The sequence below is a fragment of the Phragmites australis genome, chromosome 3 (genome assembly GCF_958298935.1).
Source record: "Phragmites australis chromosome 3, lpPhrAust1.1, whole genome shotgun sequence".
NCBI lineage: Eukaryota > Viridiplantae > Streptophyta > Magnoliopsida > Poales > Poaceae > Phragmites > Phragmites australis.
In genome coordinates, this window is record NC_084923.1 from 30,892,460 (window position 1) to 30,906,085 (window position 13,626).

Sequence of the window (13,626 nt, forward strand, 5' to 3'; positions counted from 1 at the left end):
ACATATAGCGGACAGGAAGCAGGACCCTCTCGTCCTCATGTACTCCCAGAGATGGTTCTGATCCCACCGTATTGATGACTCTCTTGGTTCCCCACACTCTTGCTCTGCCTGCGTATGCATCATGCATGCCTCTTCAGTCTTTTATAAAATGAGGGTCATGTTAGTAATACGGAGGTTTAACCAATGAAAATTATTATAAGTACCGTATTACCTACCACAACATGAAGAAGGTGGGCACGATTCTTGGGGAATATTCTAGTGGCAGGCTGTACAAGTCTGCTGAGTAAGGTGTCACGCGTGCGCGGACGGTATCTCCCAGTAGGTGCCATCGTTGTATTGTCTAGTAGGAACAACAACATCCACCACGGCTGACTCCGTCCACCTCTGTATGTGCTCAGCATTCATAGAAGACCAATCCCACATGCCTCCGGCCCCCTGTGCTCTCCTCCTGTACATGACATACATAGTTATAATATATTAACATTGATCACCTAAGATATTAATGCTACGTACAATAACACACTTACTCGTACGCCCAACCACGTCCCATAGGGAAGGTACTGGCACCACATGTCGATACCCAAACTATCTCTGTACACGCTTAGGAGAATATACTTTCACGTTATTCATGTACAACAAAAAGCATCTGGTCATCCATAAGCCTAAGTCACACCAACAATATGATGCGATGAGCCTGCCAGTTGCAATTTTAGCCACTCGTGCCATACGCCATGGATCCCACTCCACGAGATCTGCACTAAGGACGTCCAAATCACTGATTGCCCAAGAGTAGCTACCATGGTCTTGTTGCTAACTCTATCTCAGTCTAGCATGCATCCACCGATACCCTATCGTAGGCCTCATGTCATATGTAATGCCAATAGAGATGGGGACCGGATAGTAGCTCTTGAGCACCCAAAGCTGACAAACCAGGAGGTACTCCCAGCTCCATCGCTGTAAGAGGTGTAGGCAGCCTGTTACAGATCCTTTCTTCTTTGATCGCTGGGTTGCATCACACAATCCTTTGTAGGTGACAACCAGCATTGCAGATCCCCAACTATAAGATGTCGGCTCGTAAGGATGTGAAGCAAGCTGACTCGCTAACCATACAATATGAGGAACGACATAATCGCCTACTGTGTTGTAGAACATGATGCCTCCCAGCAGGATGTACAAGTACACCTCAGAGTGCTGTATAACTGTAGCCTCATCCGCATCTGGTGGGCATGGACCAAACTATAGCAGCCCATGAATCCAGGACATGGAGAGGCCAACATCCTTCTTTTCATATGACACACTAAACCTACAAGATGCAGAGAGTCAATAAAGCTTGAATAGCACTATAATATTTGAAGTGCAGTACATAAAAAATAATTACCTGCCCTCATCGTAACCCTTCCACTGCTCCTTCACTGGTCATGAAACTATTAACGAGGCACCCCTGATTGGCAGCCCGGTTAGCATGACCACGTCCCTCAATGTTACGGCCATCTCACCAAAAGAAAAGTGGAATGTGTGCGTCTCATGACGCCACCGGTCGACGAGACCTATGAGCAGTGGTCCCTCAATTGGTGGGAGAGGTGTCCTGCCACCACTCGCCATGGGAGCTCTGGCCATCATGAGAGCAAAAGGTAGTAAGCCTGCCCGTACGAGTGGCTCATGTAATCAAGGGTCAACTCCTTAATCGTGTGGACACTCCGGGCTCGCAACAGAAGCAACTGCAAAAGGTATCCAATATATGTACTGAGTTAGTAGCAAATTATCTTGGCAATTAAAAAGCACATGTAATCATGGTACCTGCTGCCCTATGAAAATCATCCATTCCCTATGGTTCTCGTTGTACCACTGTTGAAGAAGATTGGGAAGACCAGCAAAAGCTATGACAATGATTTCAAGCTGCATGGTTCGATAAGTAGGTGAACAACAAATATGAATATATTATAAGCTTCATGGTTCAATACGTATGTGAATAACAAAAAATAATATACTACACTCTTCATGGTTTAATAAGTATGTGAATAACAAATTAGAATGTGTTACAAGCTTCATGGTTCAATAAATAGGTGAAAACCAAGCTTCATGGTTCAATAAAATGCAACAACTCTAAAACACTACAGTTCGATAGTGCATGATAGTTTACTGCCAAATCGGGCATGTCCTCCTGTCATGGCCAGGTTGTTTACAAAGTGTGCACTTTCATCTATGTCACCTTGCAGCCTCGTGGATGTAGGCCTTCTAGGATCTGTGCATCGTGCTCAGGGATAAGGTGCCCACATATGCCCCTCGATGGTTTTGTAGCTACTTTAGATGTTGAAGGACCACATCTTTGGAAGCTATGTGCTCCTCAATGCATCTATTGAGAAGTATGGTGCTACGTACTGTGATCCGTAATTACCACCCATGTCCCTATAAGCGTCTAAGACATGAGAGCACATGATATGGTGCAGTTTTGGCTTATTGCATGTGCACTTCACCTTGTGAGGCCCATGTTGACATTGTTGCACGATGTCCCCTGCGATATACCCTGAAGCATACCTACAGTGGCACATGACCTCGAAGTTATTGTTGGCCATGTCAAAGATCCTCATCCGATGAAAATGTGCCTTGTTCCTCCTTCTGGATAAGATTGCCTCCACCTTAGATGTGAACCATGTGCTGCAATTCATAGCAGCATTACACGGTCTCAAAAGTAGTCTATCGTTCTATAGAATGTGAGCTCAATGGTGGCACACAACTGGAGGCCCCGTATTACCTTTAGGATATTGTTGAACGCTTCTGTTATGTTCGTTGTCATGATGGTGTACCTAACATAGGATAAAAAAAAATTAGAAGGCTTATTTGCATAAGATAGGGTTAAATATAATCATAAAGTGCTAACCTAGCACCATGAGTGTCATGGATTAGGGTCCAACGCTCCGTCGGCTTCCTCACTATCCACTAGCTAAATGTAGCATGTGAACAGCTAACGATAATTTGTCCCCCCAACCATTTGTGTTCGTAGATGATTCTCGTGTTCTTATTGATCTACCATCATCTTGCAAGTGGTCTCATTTAACTTTATTCGTATCTCATTGAATTTCGTCTACTGGTTCTGCAGACACAAACCTTTGAATCTCTTTACAAGAGAATTGTTACGGTGCCTTGTGTATAGGTTCGCTCCCAAGTGACGCATGCACCACCTTCTCTCCACATCAGGTCATGCAATGGAGTAGTTTGTGCTATCATGCAGCATGTCCAATACATACAAAAGGCCCTTATTACGGTCAGAGATTATGCAAAGTGAGGAACCGCAGCCAGCTATCATTATTCTCACTCTCAATCATTGCAAAGGTGAGAGGAATTATCTGATTATTTTCATTCACCGTCGTCGCTGTCATAAGGGTACCATTGTACTTGCCACTAAAAAATGTGGCATCGACACATAGAACCGGCATGCAATGTCTAAAAGCTTTGATGCATTTTTCAAAGGACCAGAATAACATAATGATGTATCGGTTAGTGGTGCTGTATGGCCCATCATCTAGCTTGATCGACTCATCCGCTATCGCCCACTGAGTCCTAGATTCGTCATGGTCATCTTCTACAGTAGCCTCGGAGCATAGTTGTAAGACTCCTCAAAGCTTCCAAACAAAATCTTCAACGCCTTCTGCTTCGCTCTCCATGCGGTGTGGTAATTGATCAGCATACCTGTCTTAGTATGCTCCATAATGGATTTTAGCAACATACAAATGTTCGTGCCAACAAGGGTGATGAGGAGTTGGGCTATGAACCTCGCATCAACAGCGTGGCTCACATTCCTAATAGTCTCTTCGCTGTATGTATGTGGGGTGTGTCTATTGATCACAAAATAGTTCTCATATTTTGGCTTATGTGCTTGTACAAAGTAAGGACAAATTGGGTGTTTGATACACCTGACCTCATACTCCGTAGGGTTAGATCGGGCGCACTTGTGGTCCCTTCTTGTCATTATAGCATAATTGCTAATAAAGCGGACGACCTCCTCCTGTTACGAAACTGTTGCCTAACCTGGATATCCGTATTCTAGTATCCCCAATTAGATAAGGTGTTATACTCAACGACGGCACAATCCAGCAAACCAGCACCACTAAAGTACTGGATCACCGGCACCGGTTCATCATTGTCAGCATCTTCTTCATCTCCGCTACCACCAGCTTCATCATTTATGCATCCTTCATCTACATCAGAAGAGTCCACTCTAGCTCCCTCTCTACCGGAGCTTCCCTCCCCGGCATGCCCTTCATCCTCTTCATGCATCACCTGCTGGCCTGATCCTTCCACGGAAGTCACTACATCACCATGCACCAGTCGTGACACTATGTTTATGTACACCCCCATATCAAAGTTCTCCTCCAATGCCTTCCCTGAGTACAAAGCTCATGTGTTGTTCCTTCTCATATCAAACAACGTATGGACAACGACCGAATTGTTTGGAACAACCCGTGACCGCACACCCTCCAGGACAACAGTATGGGATTGCTGGTTTACACGCAAAAGGCTTATAACATGTGATTTCAGGTCATCTAGGTCATAAGTACTTCAACTGAACTTCTATGCGCTGGTAGTTCTGAATTGTTACGAACTGCCCGTGCAAAACTGCAGGACGTTCTCTATAATAAATATAGGAAGTCATACCATATCTGCTAAACAAAGATACATCTAATAAAATTACTACTTAGATGTTTGCACAATACACATGCTAAATATTTAAGTAATTAACAATGCTAATTAAATCATCATTATTGAATAAAAATGAAATAATTAATATTCAATATTGAATTAAAATATTTTTAAACTAACATTAAAGTTATATTGAGAAAATATTCAATCTCATTATAAATTGACACTACACTATTAATCTATTCATAGATTTTTTTTTCCTTTTTGCTGAGTGAGCTGAGAAGAGTAATGGAGTCTACAATGTGCACAAGACACTAAAAACATTCCTCTATTTTACTTCATAGCTGCTTCTTGTATTTAACTAAGGTTAGGAGTTCATGTGTACATCACTATTTTAATGGGTTAGATTAAAAAAACTAATTAAACCGATGTACACCCCTATTAATTGAAAATTTCAATTTGACAAATTATCGGTGCATTGTCATTTAAATCGAATCTTTCTGTCCAACCCACGTTTTTTTTTACTAATCAAATTCGCACTAATTACTATTATACAGTCTACTAACCTAAGCAAATTATTATTATTACACAACATCACGCTAATTACTATTACACTAACTAAGCAAATAATCAGATTCATATAATCAAACTAAGCAAATAATTGAACAAATATAATTAAATGGATTAAACACTCTACTTACTCTAATTACTATAATTGTTGCAAGTAATAATTAAAAACATAATTTAAGTACTTATTGTATCTCACACTGCTGCTGCTCCTCGCCTCGGGCTGATTCTCCTCTCCTTGCGTTGCTGCTACTCCTCACCTCACGCTGCTTCTCTCCTCTCTACGCGATGCGCTACTGCTTCTCCTCTCCTCTCCTCCTTTACTCGCGCTGCGACTCGTACATGCGCTAATGCTACACCTCACAAGCGCGCTCTCATTTTATAGCGAAAAATAGCAGCGCGAGGATCACTAATTACAAGGGACAGTAGAGACAGGAAGTGACGGCGAGACGACATGACATCACCGCACACAGAAAGCAAAGACAGGAAGTGACAAGCACAGCAGGTCGGGCTGTATTCAGCACCTGAGGTGTCGTATACTGCACTGTTGCCCATCTCGGGCCCACCATTCCAGGTTTTTTTCGGAATTTGAGGTACCGAATACGAGTGCTAGATTTGTAAATACACCGATATGTTGTCTCTTTTAGCAAATATGGTGACGTATGTTGTCTATTTTTCCATTTTTACCATATCCGTATTCGTATATATGTATGTACACATACGTGGGACCCATATGAAAAATAGGTACAGTAACTTGCCCTTAGAATTGTTGCTTATATACGTATCCGTATATATGTAAGTACACATATGTGGGACCTATATAAATAGTAGCTATAGTAACTTGACCCACTGCTAAAAAAGGCTTAACAGTGCCTATTGAAAATCGGCTTCACTGCCGGTTTATCAACTGGCACAAAACACTCGGCACTGATAGTTGGCAACTATCAGTGCCGGTTGCCCACCCGGCACTTGGTATTTTCAGACAATAAAAAAGAGGAAATTGGTAGCGATAGGAGCGGTATCCGAGCCGACTTGGATGCCGCTCCCGTCGCCACTGTCGCTAGCACTGCTAGGCAATCGAGCCGGCTTGGAAGCTGCTCCCGTCGTCGTTGCCGCCGACACTGCTGGGCACACTTGCAAATGCGGCGGCTCGATGGACGTGACCACAAAAAATCCCACGGCAACCAATTTGAGTCCCAATTCAACGACCAAAAAATCTCTTCGAACCATCATCCTCAACATCCATTCCATTGCATCGTCGAGCCTAACATAAATCATCACACAAGTATAGATTACAAAACTAACTGCCGCCACCGGTGGTGAGCAACTGGTTCGCCCACACGCCCTGGCCGGATCTTCTCAAGGTCCTCCGTGGCCACCAGCTACACCTCACCCTTTCTCTCCAATGCTGACGGTGCCACCGCCTCAACGCCTAAACTCGCATCACAAGCCAACAACTTCATTAAGCATCACCGCTATCCTAGACTGACGACAGACACATAGCTCAAGAACCAAGAAGAGCTTCGTAATCACGTACCAGGAAGGAGGGTGATGTCCTTGATGGCGGCACGGATCTTGCCGATGCATTCGTTGCAGTGGTAGTGCATGGCCACCTTGAGCAGGAAGGCCATCGCCTTGGAGCTCTCTCCCTTCTTCTCCCCGCCGCGGCTACTCTTCTTCCCCATCTTATCGTCGGTCGGTGTCCTGTCACACTAGCTAAGATAGTTGCAGCACAGCGAGCAGATTAGCTCAGCTCGTGTGAGCTACAAGGCAAGCAATGGGGAGTCCAGACTGGTGACTGAGAGTGGAGTTGTGCGAAGGAGAAGGAGATGGAGAGGGGAGGAGGTCGGCGGTGGGAGGGAGAAGGAGATGGGGAAGGGAGGAGCAAGAGAGAATGGGGAGAGAGCCAGACGCGACACGAAGAGATAAGGATGGAATGAGCTGCAGACGGCTGACGCGATGAGCCAAAATCTGATTCAAATAATTTTTCGAGTTCAAACATGGCATCGTTACTGGTTAGTATTAAAAACCGACACTGATGCTACTTATCAGTGCCGGTTTTTATCTGAACAGACGTGTGGATGTCTGTTTTTGGTACGAACCGGTACTGATACCCTAGAACTGACACTGATAAGCCGATACTTCTAACTAGTTCTGTAGTAGTGACTTCTAGAATTACTTCAAATCTTGGTCCTTTAATATATGTAATAGATGCTTGTCTCCTAGGTTCTGCTAAATTCAGAACATGCCTATTGAGCACCACGAAGGTTTATATGATATTTAGTCATTGAACGGAGCTTATGTACCACGGCATTCTGTCTTGATATGTCAAACACTACGCACGGAACTATGCATCATACATGTGACATGGCTGATATACATTCCAACAGGAATCGAGCTTTATTTCACTACGGTTAAGGCATTATACAACTAGGTCGGACTTGAATGTATCTAACTTGTATGATGTTCACGATCATGGCATTGACCACAAAACTACAACGACAGATAAAACATGATATTATATTATGGTTATGTTAATTTAAGTTCCTTAGTTTAATACACTTATTTTTTAAGCTTTCTGTTATTTTTTTAGTCGGTCAAAATTCATACTAAGTTGGATGACATAAGTGCACTGTGGGCTAAATTGTACCAAGCATTTGATTCGTTTAACTAAAATTAAACGTAGATAAGTACATCTAAAATCATAAAACTTAATCTAACAATACAAGTTTATGTTCAGTTATCTCAACAAAAACTAGTTTTACATATAAAGCTTTTCTTTTCCAAAATACAGTAACTAGTTTTACGTAGAAAGCATTTCTTTTCTGAAATCTGGAAGTGGCATGATCGTACTATCCGGTCCTGACAACATTGCTTTCATTCTTGCTTCCATTCAGTGACTATGTCACACACTCGTTACTGAAATGTTATTTTCAGTCTGTTACAACATCTAGCATACAGAAATGTTGCCTGGAAGCAACAAGAGTACTCAAGCAACAATCTCTTGATAAACCAGTCTACAATATACAGCAAAACGTTTTCTCGATTAAGTTCACCAAGTAATACACATATATACAGTACATGGCAGGCACTCAAGGAGACATTAGAACTTTCCGTAACTCACGGCTGTGGTCCTGGATGCACCCAGAACCAGCCAGTGAGTTTATCCACACGTCATCCGTTCTCACTGGTTCTTTGTCATCATTCCTGTGCCAAGTCCAGTGGGCATGAGTGGAGTTCAGGATCTTTAGCTCCCCATGCCCAAAGCTTGCTTCCCTGAAGACTGACCAAGCTGGTTTCGGATTTCGGTACCTGAAGACACCAATAAGCAATGAAGCATACATCTAGTGATACTCAAAGTGACAAAATTCCAGAGGAGCATATATAGTGGTAGTATGGTACCTGTGGGCCAAGCCTTCACGGTTTCCACCATCCCCAATAGTTATGTGAACAGCTCCACAAGGATCAAGTCTACCATTGTAGACTCGTTCCTGCACAAACAGTGAAACAATCATATGGAATTTTCATTCAGATGACTAAATGAGTAGAGGCTCAAATTTGCACAATTCTGCAATCTGCAGTTGAGGGATATATAGGGAGTCATACCGCGCGTTCATAAGCATGCACATGACCTGCTATTACCATATCCACATGAGCAGCATAAAGCAAAGGCTCCATTGTAGCCATCATACTGTCACCTTCACCCTGATGAGCCCAATTGCTATTGTACCATGGCGCATGCAGCAATACGATGAGCCATGGAGTTCTCTTTCTATCAACCTTAGCAAGATCAGCCTGAAAAGCAGAGAAGTCAATCCACAAAAATATGATCTGCTCACATAAAAACATTGTCTTTAAGACAAAAAAATGCTGACAAGGAAAAACTAAGACATCCTCTTTAAGATAAAGATAAAAATTATACTGACCAGAAATAACTAAAAGCTACATTTGAGATGAGCGCAATTCACTCCGTACAACTTGGAATCATTAGTCTATCTTTACTCTCTCTAATAAATGCAATTTTAGAGAAACACTTTGTTCCTTTAAGGGGAGCAGATCCCTTCTCATTCCAACCACATGTAATGTGATATGACATGACATGGAAATTTTATTATAAAGCTACATACCTTGAACCAAGCATACTGATCTGAGCTTTCATCATAATCTGTGTACGAACCTAGCATTATAATATGGGCCCCTGCAACTTCAAACGAATAGTACAAATTTGATGTGGATCCACTCTCTTCAAAAGGCATTTTCCATCGTGCATTATATGATTGAAATCCTGACTCAAGAAATGGAATGTGCTCCTTCTCATGGTTGCCTTCCGTCACCATCCAAGGCCGGGTGCTAGCAAGTGGCTCCACCAACGTGCCAAAAGAATCCCACAAATGCTGCATATAATCAGCATAAGAGAGATCACCAGGGAGTAAAAGCATATCATGTTCACACTGTTTGATGTGATTCAGGGTTGATGTCGTCCAACTAGTCTGCCCAAGATCACCAACAACAGCCAATGACAATGGATATTGGGAGGGAGGTGTCTTAAATTGGAATTCTGGACCTTGCCCTCCACATCGGTAGTAATAAATAGCATTGTCTTCAAGAGGTCCAATAACAACATGATGGATCTTTCCTGAGCTATATAATAAATAACTATAGGATGTGCTTTCTCCTTGAGATGTGAATGTGTATGCACCTGCTTTAATTCCATAGTCCACAACAGAGGGGACAGAGTTGTCAACGGTAATCCAGGTTATTCTCATGTGCTTTTCTCCAGCTAGTGAAATGTGCACCTGTAAAACATGTCATTACAAACATTTGAGTCGTTCATGACCATATTCATGAGCAAATAGTACAGGACTTAGTGAGTAATCATGAATTGCACAAAAGATATGCTACAAAGAAATTTAGATTTTGGGATCAGATAAATTAATGCAATCAATTAGTTCCTGAAATCCCAAATTATGATGCTCTTGTTTAACATGGAGATTATTCAGATAAGCTGCCTTAGAAATGGTAAAGAAGCTAGGGTGTCCATAAAGAAAATGGGAAAACCCAAAAAAGGAAGGCCTAAGGCATCTGTATGGCACAGGAACAGATTGCCCATGAATACTAACAAACCGAGTGTACATCTACTGATTGTTTTATGCAAAAAGTAGGGGAATTTGTTATCAATTCACCTCGTGAAAATTAAACACTCCCTCAATTCATAATATAAGGCCACATCCACTTCTCCCACGGGTTAATAAATGGTGAAAGTTAGGTGGCTAGCCTACTCTTATCACACTTTTTTTCGATGAAGTATAACTTCCGGCCTCTATACCAAGTTACTAACATGGGATTATGGATATATGTTGCCATTTTATAAATGTGAGCAGTGAGCACTTGTGCCGAGTCTGGGACTAGAACCTGGGAGGGCAAGTTCCACCACAAGGATCCTAACCAACTGCTCAGTTCACCCAATGCTCCTACAAAAGAACAAGGTTTCAAAAAAAATGAACAATCCAGAATCATATTCGCCTATTTAGGTAAACCATATTCGTTCGCTGACATATCACTATGGTAAATCAAATAGGGAAATGTGGTTAGGATGTACTAATATAGAGATTCTGCGTTATCTTAAAGGAAAGAGGAACTTTAAATGGCTTTCCTTACAGTTTCTTTTAGGCTTGTATTTGGCATCGCAGCCTAAATTCATGTGGAGGAGAATTATGATTCAGGTAGATTGGGATGGAATGCCATTTACACAATTCCCAGCCCACCCAAGTCCCAATAAAAGCTCTAAGGGGAAATTCTTGCCCAAATATTGATGCTGTCTAGTTATTCAGTTCTTGGCCTTCTCAGAACCATCAAAGCAGTGGATATACTCAGCAAAACTTAAAAAAAGGAAAAATCATCAACTGCGAAGTTCATTTAGTTATTAATCGAGAAACGTGATGTGCTGTACCCTGCAACACCTAATACGGATGGGATCACCTCACTCACCAAACAGCCATAGACCAGGGGAAGTAAATGAGCATTCAGCAAAATGCAGAAACAGACTATTATACATAACAAAAGGGCCTGATAAGACAATGGATGAATGGGAGTTTAAAGCAGATATTTCTGAATAACGAAACCGAGCTAAAATAATTCAACAACCAACAAAATCAGCTCAGTCCTTTTCGAATATGACCCCAAAGCATACATAACCAGAACGTGGAAACCAAGAACAGCACGAAGTCGACTACTCCGATCCAACTGAACGTCACGAAATCGAGTACTAACCAAGAAGGCAAAATTGCTCTCATAGAACTGAAATCGAATCGTTTTGCTGCCTAATCAATGATTGGACCCATGCCCGAAAACCCCTAAAATCCTTCACAATTCATCAATTCGAGAATAATCGGGCACGAATTCGGTAGCGAAATAAGCCCAGTAGAGGGAGCAACCATGAGAGGTCACCTGCTGCGGATCCGAAGAGGAGGAGGAGGCCTTCTTCTTGCTCCACGGGAAGAGGCTGAGGAGGGCCTTGCGGTGGCGCCGGGCCGGCGGCCGGACGTAGTCCTCCCCCACCACCGGAGCTCCGGTAGAGGCGGCGGCGGAGGCACAGGAGGATACGGCGAGAAGGAGGAGCAGGAGGAGAAGCAGAGGCGGCGGCGCCATGGGAGAGGGAGGGCTCCTGCGGGTTCCAGCTCGGATCTCCATCGTCTTGTGTTAGATGCTTGCTCGGCGGAGTACGGTATCCGGTTCAGGTCTTCCGTTGTCTCTGGATTTCTGATTGCTGGGTGAGCTTGGCGGGGCCCACCAGAATACGACCAAATTACAAAGTACACACTGGGCTTCGGTTTTTCTTTTCTTTTTGAAAAACGATATTCCCATGTGTTATGTGTGAATAGAAGGAAAATGAAATTACAAATACATTAATCACGATGTCATCTGATTTTACCAATTAGTGTTCTCCCAATAATATGCTCCCTCCAATTATAAATACATGTCGTTTTTAATTTTTTACAGTTTTCGATGTGTAATTTTGACCATAATTTTTTATTAGAATATAATTATAATATCTAATAACAATATACTATTATGCAAGTATTTTTTAAAACAAATCTACATGTGTAATTTTGTGTTTATAAACTAAATATTTTAAAAAATATTGACGATTAAAGTTTTAAAAGTTTGACCAAATCTTGATCAAACAGAAGTATAAATGACCAGAGGGGGTATCATCTATGGTAACACTAATATATTTAAAAAAATCATAATTACATTACTTTATTTTTATTAGATCTGTAGTGCAATGAAAATATCGTCAGTTAGTTATGAAAATGGTAATTAAATTTAAAGTGAAAAGGTAAAGTAAAACTTTGAGATTACTTAGACATACACAAGTAACTGCATATAATAACCCTCAGAATCCTTAGTATTGGCTAGTATTGTACGGAAATTTTGATTAAGGTACTACAGATATTTTGATAGAATTGTTAGACTATCAAAGATTCTATCAAATCAATACTCATCCTTACGATCATATAGATCTAGTAAATCTTGGGTTGTAAAGTCATGAAATGGTGAGATAGAATCAAAAATCTTTTCCATGGATGTGTATATTTTTTTCACATTTTAACCTACAAATCTAAAAATGAACCTTTACCAAAAAAATTTCTAGTTTTGATCTGGAATCCCGCCGGCCTCGTGTGTGCTGAGATTTAACATCTCCGCGCCAAAACGTCATGGTGTGCGTTGAGATTTAACATCTCCACGCCAAACCTCATGGTGCTAGCATAGTATGGCACGGGTGCGTTTAATCTCAGCGTCTACGAGAGTGGCATAGACATGAAGGGTTAAAACTAGAAATAGTTTTGGCAATAATCTATTTTTTAAGAGCTTGTTTTGAAAAAGAGGTAATTTACTAGGTAATATTGTAAAAGTTGTAAAATATTATCGGTGTGAGGATGACATGTGAATCATAGGTCATGCTTACAGCCGATGATATTTTTCAATATAAACATTTTTTAATGATATCTATCTAATTTTATCTTAAAAAAGTTAAAATGTAAAAAAAAATACTGCAATGTCCAACTTTCTACTTTACGATGATATACAATACAGTGACCATGTTCGCGCGACATCAATTCAAGAATAATTGAGTGATTCATGAGCATTACTCTCGGCCTAGCTTCTGGATGCATAATCACAACCCTCGAGCAAATTGATACATCCAGCAGGCGCCGTACTGTCCTTGGAAATAAAGGTTGCCAACAGAAGTTAAGCACACCACTGTGCTGATCCTTGGAAGTAAAGGTTGCCGTACTGTCCTTGGATGCATAATCACATGCAGTTTTTCACAAGAATCAGCACAGTGGTTAACCAAAACGACAGAACATGTCGATGACAACTACTACATAACCCAGAATCCTCCCAACCAGAATAATG

General features: G+C 41.6%; 1 protein-coding gene across 1 annotated transcript; it reads right to left on the bottom strand.

The window, feature by feature from the left end:
• Positions 1-8,076: 8,076 nt before the first annotated feature.
• Positions 8,077-11,984, bottom strand: LOC133912799 (purple acid phosphatase 18). Its single transcript, XM_062355711.1, has 5 exons — positions 11,653-11,984; positions 9,333-10,001; positions 8,812-9,000; positions 8,608-8,696; positions 8,077-8,517 (listed from the first exon to the last, which is right to left on the bottom strand). The coding sequence occupies exons 1-5, from the start codon at positions 11,893-11,895 to the stop codon at positions 8,298-8,300; spliced, it is 1,410 nt and encodes a 469-aa protein (XP_062211695.1). The 5' UTR covers positions 11,896-11,984; the 3' UTR covers positions 8,077-8,297.
• Between the last annotated feature and the right edge of the window lie 1,642 nt (positions 11,985-13,626).

What these genes read in the sequence shown, in the direction of transcription:
- LOC133912799 (XM_062355711.1), bottom strand. Translation starts at nt 11,895, where the DNA reads ATGGAGATCCGAGCTGGAACCCGCAGGAGCCCTCCCTCTCCCATGGCG. An exon ending in ATCAGTATGCTTGGTTCAAG is followed by an intron (nt 9,001 to 9,332) that starts GTATGTAGCTTT and finishes TCTGCTTTTCAG; the next exon opens with GCTGATCTTGCTAAGGTTGA. An exon ending in CGTGAAGGCTTGGCCCACAG is followed by an intron (nt 8,518 to 8,607) that starts GTACCATACTAC and finishes TGGTGTCTTCAG; the next exon opens with GTACCGAAATCCGAAACCAG.